General features: G+C 36.5%; 1 protein-coding gene across 1 annotated transcript in view; it reads right to left on the minus strand.

The window, feature by feature from the left end:
* The window catches only part of Ndfip (Nedd4 family interacting protein), a 29,533-nt gene extending 21,719 nt beyond the window's left edge, over window positions 1-7,814 (minus strand). The window contains exons 1-2 of the mRNA XM_083123644.1: window positions 7,566-7,814; window positions 1,609-1,734 (exon numbers count right to left, since the gene is read on the minus strand). Of these exons, the coding sequence (XP_082979770.1) occupies window positions 1,609-1,734; window positions 7,566-7,592 (153 nt within the window). The 5' untranslated portion in view covers window positions 7,593-7,814. The remainder of the gene's footprint in view (window positions 1-1,608; window positions 1,735-7,565) is intronic.
* Between the last annotated feature and the right edge of the window lie 2,616 nt (window positions 7,815-10,430).

Genomic DNA, 10,430 nt, shown 5'->3' on the forward strand with positions numbered 1-10,430 from the left:
CCTATCTTTCCTTTTTCTTGACCTTTTTTAATTTTTATTTTATTCTTAACATTTACAGGTACAGTTGGAAATTAAGAAAATATAAATTTTTATTCAATAAAAACTCCTGCCCCAAGGCCGGTTACGATGAAAATTGAAGCTGTACTTTAAAGAGAGATTTAGACTTGCTTTAATTATTATTAATGCTTGTAAAAATTATTCTTAAGAAATAAAGTGAACAAAATCACAACTCAATATAATTTTAGATTTCCAAATATTCAATTTTATCAAATCATTGTACAGGTATATAACAATGTAAGTTCACTATACTATAAAAAAATAGCAAAAGTTATTGACCTAAAGCATAACTTCTTGACCTATCTTTTGGTCACCCTGTTATAACAACAATTATTCTGTGGTGCAAAATTAACACACATCTAAAGCCTAGTTAGTGAAGTTGGAATTATTAATACAAGAACAAGAATATTTTAGTCCTTCAGATGCGCTTCATTGGGACTCAATGATAATTAGATGATTTTACATGACTTTTCTTCAAATTCCCTGAGAATTCCAGGTGTGTGGGAACCCTGAGTAATGTACACCATGCCTCTATGGTTTCATAGTTTGTGGATTCCTATGGTACACTTTACCTGACAAGAAATACTAGTGTACTAAAGTGTAAAAGCCAGATAACAATGGCAATATGTTACCACCTCCAAACTTCATTTATATTTTCAAAATGATTTAAAATATTATAGTGATTTTGGTCAAATCTTGATACAGTTATTCAATTAATGCAAATATTCAATAAACCAATGGGAGAGATTTAAACACTTTAAACCCTCCCCTTATATATTGCCATGCTATAAGATAAAACATATTTGAATATGTTTTAGAATTTTCTAAATTGTAAAAAATAAATCTAGGGTGACCAGACGTACTCTTTTTAAGAGTATTATACTCTTTTAGAGGTTCATATAGTCTATACTCTTTTCAATTTGCAAAAATCCCCAAATATACTCTTATCCTTGCTATTTAATTTCATTCATTATTTTACGCGTAAAAATGCCTTAAAATCCACAGAAAGAAAAGAAACAATGATGTGTAAGTGGAAGTCAGTGTACAAAGATTTAGTACAGTCTGGGTCAAATTTAAAAATGATTGTGCCTCTCATAAAATTCTTGTTTACTCTGCCTGGTACAAATGTTGATTGTGAAAGACTCTTCAGTGTTATTAAAACTTATTGGCGAGAGGATAAAAGTACACTCCTGGTGTCAACTCGAACAAGTAATGAAAGTGAAATTCAATTTGGACAGGCAATAAAGGACGATTTAAACATACTCAAGAAAGCAAAATTATCCCAGAAGTATGAATGATGGCACCCATTGGTGAGCAAGTATTTGTAATTAGATAATTACATTAGACCCATAAGTAATTTGAATCTTTAGAGTGTAGGCCTATTTTATAGGGGCTATAATAGAAGCAATAACAAATAGCCACCGTTATTTTTGTTTTCTTTTTATGTTTTGTGCATGCGCACCTTCAACCTATAGACTATACTCTTTTTGGTCAACAAATATCTGGTCACCCTAAATAAATTGAAATGCAAATGTACTAAAATGTACATACCTGTGGTGGTGGTGGTGATGGCGAACCACCAACTGCAGTCATTTCAGTCTGAGGTAAGACCTCTGGTGGGAGAACAACAGTCAAAGCAACTGGTTGAGCTCGAACATCCTGTTCTTCCGTGGGAAGCTGTTGCAGGAAAAATGAATATCATTAAAATGCACATATGCAGTCAGTTGACATTTGAATTAAACATTTATTGAGTTTATTCCCATATTTCACTCCATAATTGTCTCAGATTTTATACAATTTTTTTTTGTTGCAAAAAAGTGGGATATGAAAATTATGTGAAGCTTTTTAAGACCTTTAAAGTTTATATATTTACTTGACCTTTGTCAAAATTGCGCTCCAAGTTTGAATCATTGCAAAGCTGATATATTGCAGCCTCTCTACAAAGAAGTAGTTGCTTGATTAGGTATTTATGGTGTAAATAATTACATGAAATTTCAGACAGAACAACTGCAAGCAACACTAACTTTGATGGGAGAGTGCCAGTGTCCTATCTACCAGATATAATACTGCATTTTAGAAATGAGATTAAGATGAAACAATTTCATTATAAATTTGTCATTCGGTAGCGAAGTAAAATAAAAAATCCACTGCAACACATTTCTTGAGGAATTCAAATTTAGAGTACCTATGCGCTCAACTTGCAATAAAAGATTATACACTCTGTAAAAAAAAAAAAATAGCATCACTGTATTCTTATTACGGATGTTGACAATTTTGAGTTTCACATGCATGCATCTTTCCTGCACAACTTGAAATCAATTGATTGAAGCATTGGTCTGGTATCACTGCATAGTGTGGTGTTATTCTTTTGTTGATTTAGTGTTTGGATTGTCTGCTAGAGGGTGTTGCAATCAGTTACTGCTGCAAGGCTTTGTAATCAATTGTCAGGAATCTGTAAAACGATTGTTAGTAGTGCAACTTGTGACGTGTTTTATATTGCAAACTACATGTTCATTATTGATAGTTTGTATACGTTATCATATTTGTGATGTGTTCTGGTGGTGTGTAGTGTATTTGAGCGTGTTTTCTTGAAAAAAATGGGCAGAAAGTGTGACATTTCACCACGTAAGCAAGGAATGGTTCTTGCTTTGCATATAGATGGTCATTCTCAGAGAGAAATTGGTCGACAACTTCAAATGCATCAATCCACAGTTAGCCGCTGCCTGCAAAAGCAACAAGAACATGGAAAATCATCACTGAGAAGTCAATGTGGCAGAAAGAAAAAGACATCACCTCGACTGGATCGTATGATAAAGGACATGGCACTGAAGAACAGAGGAATGAGTTCACGCCAAATTGCACATAAAATTCAAAATGAGGTGGGCGTTAATCTTACTCATGCTACTGTAGTATCCCGACTAAAGAAACAGGGTGTTTCTAAACACGTCCCACGTAAAAAACACAGACTAACTGACGCACATGCAAAAGCTAGACGTGAGTTTGTCACACGTTATGGCGCATGGAATAATACAGATTGGGAACATGTGATATTTTCTGATGAAAAACGATTTAAATTGCTGGGGAATGACAGCTCAGTTAAACTGTGGATGCGGAAGGGAGAAGAACTTGCAAAATCTTTTATTTTAGAAACTCAAAAATTTTGTGGCAGTGTTATGATTTGGGCATGTTTCTCTGCAAAAGGGATTGGCAGGATGCATATTTGCACAGGGACCCTTAAGGCTGATCAATATCTGGAAATCCTGAATCGGAAAGTTCTACAAACTGCAGGAGATCATTTTTCTGGACAGAATTTGGACTACTTTATTTTTCAAGACGATAATGCAACCTGTCACTGTGCTCAGGTGGTGAATAACTGGTTTCATCATATGAATATTGAAAGACTTTGGTGGCCGCCCAACTCTCCAGACATGAATCCTATAGAAAACCTTTGGGCTATGATGTGCAAAAAACTTGGTAATCAGACGTACAGGTCAAAAGAGGAACTTATGGCAGCAATTGTACATGTTTGGAATGAAATTGAGGTCAAATATTGTCAAAATCTCATTCATACCATGCCTCGAAGGTTGGAAGCACTTAGGAAGGCCAGGGGTGGCCACACTAAGTACTAGTCAATGTATTTACTTACTATCATTACAAATTGACATATCATGATGCATTTAAATCCTTTGTTCAATCTTTATACTTGTAAAAATTGTCTTTGTGCGAAAACGTTCCAGAAGCTATATTTGCAATAATTTTGTTATTAGTTCTGTAAAGTGCATTATGTACGTAACTATGACTTAAATAATAAAAATATATTGTACAGATATAGTGTTTTATATATTTGTTAGGAAAACAAATCGACAAGTTGAATTAAATCAATAAAACAACTGATAATTCACGAGCGAAATGCTGACGACCAAAAGTAATGAAGTGATGCTAATTTTTTTTACAGAGTGTATTATACGAAAAACCTAGACTTCAAATTCAAAAAAGATCTATCTTTTACAGACTTGCCACACAATACAATGATCTATCATCAAGAATCAATATATTTTCCTCAGAGTTTGCATTTCGGTGCAAATAATATCAAATAGTGTCATCTTTGGTAAATGTCTGTTATATCGGAGACACATTTCTTCATTTTTACAGAAGAAACTACTTACGGAAATGAGTTTCTGTAGCATTTTGAAAGTTCGTGGAGGTATTTTCTCATCTTAGAATGCTGCACAACAAGAAATAAGCACTTTTGATATAATAAACTTGCTTTTTGTGCAAAGCGACAACATTATGCTGCTGTTTCCATTATGTACCTGCAGATGGTGCAAGCGTCAAAAGTCACGCACTCTCGCCAGTGTTTCCAAACGTGCCTTTTTTTTACCGAGATTTTTTTTTTTTTAACTATGCTTACCTAACCTAACCTAACCTTGCCGGAAATGGTCCGTGGGGCTATCGTGAATGGTTTTTGGGGCTATCCGTCCATGGTTTGTGATGACATAATGAACACTAAATTAGGTATTTTTCGGTTAAGAAGGTTGAAACACTGCATACCCACTCCCAATCGACAAAACACAAGCATGACGCGCGATGATCCACAGCTGTGCGTGCCATATTGTATGTTCCGCAACGGAAGAAAGGACCCAATAGAATTACTCGTAATGTGAAAAATCGAAGTTATTTTCATGTAAAAAGCATAATGGCACCTTCAACTATGTTCCGCAATACACAATTGGTAAGTACGAACCATTTGAAACTGAAAATATCAGATAGAAATGTGTAACCGATATAACAGACATTTACCCTATCTTTTACTTACTTTTTGTTAATTTGCTATTTACTTTTGTTACTTTCATATTTTTTTAAATATTTTTTTGCTTATTATTATTATTGGTAATATTTTAGTATCCGCAAAACTTTTTTCTTCAATTTTACAGGAGAAATTACTTACCGAACTGAATATATATACTTTTAAAAGGTCGTGGAAGTGTTTTTTCCCATCGCTTAATTTAAATCGCCGGTAAATCATGTATTTTTGAAGATTAATGTCTCTATGATGCTTAAAAGCTGTTGCCTCTATGTCCTTCTATTACGTGAACCAAATGTTGTGTGCGTTCGATGATGTAACCCCCGGTCAGTGTTTCCAACCATGCAGCTTTTTTTGCAAGAACATGACAATTTTAACTATGTTTGCCTAACCTAACTGAACATAACCTTGCCGTGCATGGTTCGTGGGGCTATCCGTGCATGGTTCATGAGGTTTTCGAACCCTAAAAAAAATACAAAATAAGTAACGTCAAAGTAGGTATTTTTTGGTGAAAAAGGTTGGAAACACTGCACACCCAGTGATCATGAACAACGCTAGTCAAGATTTGCCCGCCATATTGTGTGTACCACAACCGGAAAATGAACGAACCATAATTAATTGATATGAGAAAATTGAAGTTACTGTCATGAAAAAAAAAATCCCACCTTCCAGAATCCTTAGCAATGCAGAATACGTAAGTACCAATGTGAAAAATAAGAAAATAAAGGAATTTCAGACATTTGGCGGATACTAAAGGTTTACCCAGCTTCTACTATTGACTTATTTTAGAATGCAAGTGGTTTATCTCATACTAAGATGGTGCTTGTGGTTGGTTGAGGGAAATTATCGATACTACTTTACTATACCGGAGACACCTATCAATGATTTATTTCGCAATTTTTTACATTGCTAACGTACCATTCTGCATTGCGGAACATTTCTTTACGTGAAATAATGATTTTCTAACGAAAATAATGTCTATTTCTTACATTAACGAGGACTTACTGTTGTTCATTTCCCACAAACCATTCACGGGTAGCCCCAAAAATTCACAATATCCCCACGAACCATCATGGGGAAGAGGTATGCCTACTAGGTTAGATTAGGCATGTTAGGTTAGGTTCCATTAGAACTCCTTTCGTTCAATTTAGCATATACGGACAACATCGGCTTGTAGCAGCAGCAATAGCGCGTATTGTGCTCTCGTGCAGAAAGCAAATGCCGGCAGCAGCAAAAGCGCATCGGAAATAGATTTTCGTAGAAAACCACATGTATTCGCAATAAAATGGATCAAAACTACATTCCCGAACATCAACAACGCTACAGAAAATGATTTGCGTATGTACTTTCTCCTGTAAATTTGAAGAAATCTGTCTCCGGTATAGTAAAGTGTTAACAAATTATCTTAAGGTTTCATTGGCTGTTGGAGTTTTCCTTCTCGTGGCTGCTTCCAAATTCTGTACACACACACACACACAACACATCACTACTGGTTGCATGTAAGCATCAGACGATAGCAGAGATGAAACTATGGCGTCCTAAATAGACCACAGCCAAAATATCTGGCTTTGTTTACAAGGAGATACTACATTTACATTCTCAACGGACGACATGTCTATGTGCACATACTGAACAGGTTTTCTGATTAATTAGTGTGTTTATGTGCATAAATAATTTTTGCATCCAACTCCTATTTGCTTATATCAGTACGTTAGATGGGTCAGGGTTGGTACTCTTAGCATTATAATTACGCTCCTACATGCATTTATACTTACACATTTTGAGCAGGTTATGATTGGTGTGTTTGAATGACTTTAGTACTTAAAAATAATTTGCAGAAATTAGTTACCCCAAACTTCAGAATTACTTTTACAATTATTACACAATGATGTTATCACCACATAAAATATTTTCAGCAAAAAACATATAAAGTCTTATAAGTCAAGGAAAATATACCAGCCTGTTATATGCGGTATGTGTATATGTTATGTAGGTTTGATCCATTTGTTTCGAGGTACTGACTTTGCAATATTTAACCTGGCAAAAATATTTAGTACATCAGTTATTGTGAATGAACAAAATTTGGTTGATTACATATGATGTGCTATTTTATGGTTAACACATTAAGTAGAAAAAATCTTTGCATTAAAAACGGTATTTCGTATAGTACACTAGAGGGCAATTTTGTGTTCGTGATCAAGTAAATGAATTATTTTTTGTATGTGCTGAAAATGGACACTTATCCACACATTCTTAAACATAATTTTACTACTCTGAAACTTACTACATACATCTTAGAAATGGCAATGATTAAAATATAAATTGCACTTTAATTTTATGGTTAAAATATACATTGCACTTTAATTTTAATCACTTAAACCCGATATTTGACCACGCAAATATCTATAGATCAAATAAATTATTCTAAAGTAGAAATCAGTAATTTTTCGACGGAGCAGAAAAATGTCATCTGCATTACAAAAAACGCTGATAAAATATTGTGCCTCTATAATGTATCTGCCATTTTGTGCATTGGATATAATTAAATCATGAAAAAAATGTGATATACACTTTCTTATTTGTACTTGAGAGAACTTTCATAATTTCTGGTTACGTCTGAGGCTTTGACCTCGAAGGAAACATATTTGTATATTTGCAAGTGTATGTATCTTTGTTGCTTTGTTTTTTGTTTAAATACACTTACCACTTCATATCGAACATTCTTCTCCATACTCCTATACGCCTACGGTTGTAACAAGTTTTTAAAAGTCCTCGTACACGAAAAAATCCGATGTCAGATATATGTTTTCCTACGCACCTACACCAAATACCATAGACCAAATCGATGCAGAAGGTCGACTGTTACTACATCTGACGGGAAAAACATCAGAAACAATTGAAACGAGATCATCCGTAGATTCTTCCACTAATAATAACAAAAATTATACACGTCTTCTCCCCTTTTTCTAACTCTCCAGTAACATACAGGCATAGCCTCACGTATAAAACAAATATAAAGCAATTTCTGAAAGGAGCTGGCTCCCTGTCCCACCCCAACTCGGACATACAGACTAGAGCAGTGTTTCTCAACCGCTGGGCCGCGGCCTGGACTGGGTGACAAGAGTGCTGAAAGTCGTTGACAATTATCGGGCGGGGCCACGCAGAGGGTGTGCGTGGCGATCAACCAATTGCAGGAGTGCAACGCTGTACAGTTAGGAGACTGCGGCGCGGAAGTTAAAAGCAGTGTTCTGTATTTTTCTTGCGCGCAAGAAGTTTTCATAAAACTCGCCACTTTAAGGTTCATCATAAGATGGAGAAAGACATTTTGAACCTGACTGTCAAAATCCCATGAATTTCCGTCGCCTACAGCCGGAGTTATCGTTCCTTGAAGAAACAAGGGAAACACCTTTCATTTCCTTCAGCCTGTTTCTTTCGTTGCCAACTTGTTGACGCAGCTGAGTTGTTGTGTCTAGGGAAAACTGTGGGTGTTAAATTCGCCTCGATATAAACAATGACCCTTCATTGTTCTGGGCGTTCTCGAACATTGAAAGCCTGGGTCAGTTTGAGTTCAGCGTTTTCGTATCAAGGCCGGTGTAAAATTATTCGCTCATCGTTCACTCGTGCGCCACAAAGAACAATTTGTGAAAAGATTAAATACAACCCTTTCGTGCGATAGCGTGTGTTCCGTGTGTTCTTTTTATTTTAAATAATGTCACTCTCAAAACTTAGCACCAGTAGTACAGGCACCAAGGGTGCAAAATCTAATCATTAACCTCCAGGAGAGTGATTCGGAAATGAGTGAAATCAGAGACACGGAGACCCATGGGCGTCCGGGAGGGGGGGGGGCCGTGGTCCCCCCCCGAAAATGAAAGTCAACCTAAAATTATATATTTTTCACATATAATTTCATTACAGCCACAATAATATGTGTTAATTATTGCATGAATATGATATTCAAATTTAAGCAATGTTTTTGAGGGAACAACACTATTATGGAGGAAAATGTGCCTTGTTTGTCCCCCTCCTGGAAAAAAACACCTTCCTTGCCCCTCCCTGGAAAAAATCCTGCGGACGTCCATGCGGAGACCGAGGAAGACGACGAGAGCGGTGATGAATAAATAAATACCTTCAAGCTTCTTTCAGGTATGGGTTTCTCGTATATGCTACAGTGATATGATATTATAATCCTGTGTAGAAATATTCACTATATTATTTCACTGTACTCATATATACCGTGCATGCATTATGAAAAATAATGGACACATCGCGAATTTTCTGTCCTTCCGTTGCGCTAGGAGTTAGTTTGGCAACAGCGCAGTAGCACTGGCTGGGTATTGGCCGAACTCATGTTCCTTCTAAAAGCGTGCGCCGTATAACATAATCATAATATCATATTTGAGTTGGAGTTTTTGTACTTTAAGTCCACTTTATGCACAAATAGACTAATCAAGACTGGGCCTACAGCCAGACTACTACAGTGGTAGGTACAAGCAGAGTGCGAAATCTCTGCAGATTGGTGGGGGAGAGGGGGGGGAAGGAGCAGACAGGATGACACACACACACTCACACACAGACATACATACCGTAGGTTCGAATCCGGCTCTGGTCGGAATTTATTCGGCCTACGTCGGTGGCAACCCACCATCGTGAGGAAATTGGGGAGCTCCGAATGAGTGAGCGGTAACCCGGTCAAGAAGACCTACAACGGCTGGGGGTTCGTCGGGCTGACCACCCGTCACCCCAATACTGGTCTAAGATCTCCACGCTATAACAGGTGACGGAGGAACAGTGTGGGAGGGAGACCAGCAGTCGGTAGGTAAGCCAAGGCTCTCAAGAGCTGTCGCGCTGTGGGTTATTTTATATATTTATTATTAGATATATATGCATATATATGCATATATATATATATATATATATTTAATATGTCATTACATATGTGTCAATTATTAAATAATCAAATTATATTACAAAATATACAATATATTATATCGACTGTCCTTCATTCAAAGTGTAATTGCAAATTGAAGATTTTAATGTACTACTGATGCATAAGTGAGGAGGGGCAAAAAATAAGAGACATTAAGAAGATAATAGCTTCCTGTATAAAATTCACATATAAATGCTATTACGTGTTTTATTAATATATTTATATACTTCGTGGTTGCTAACGAAAGGCGATGAGAAATGGAGAAGAACCAACAAGTCGGTGTAATTTCTGTGTTCTGGGGATTGCTGGGTTCAGTGTTCGTAGAGATTAGGATCTTTGTTGTCCTTTCTTTTTGTATGTTTTCGATATTATTCCAGTCAAGTATATTCGAATCCCAAACTAATTGTTAATTTTTGATATTAAAACAAAAGCTCCCCCTCAGAAGAGTTTGGTAGGGGGGGAAATTTCAGGACAAGATCGTTGGTAGGGGGGATTTCCCCTGCCCCCCCCCCCGGGATTTCGCACCCTGGGTACAAGTCTCCCTTTACCGCAAGTATACCCTGTCTCAGCTATCTCTAGAGCAAGGTCAAGCATAGCGTCTCAGAATTGGGGGGGGGGGGGGGTCGAGTGGAGAGAGCGAAG

This window comes from Lepisma saccharinum, chromosome 6, assembly GCF_977018435.1.
Source record: "Lepisma saccharinum chromosome 6, izLepSacc3.1, whole genome shotgun sequence".
Classification (NCBI taxonomy): domain Eukaryota; kingdom Metazoa; phylum Arthropoda; class Insecta; order Zygentoma; family Lepismatidae; genus Lepisma; species Lepisma saccharinum.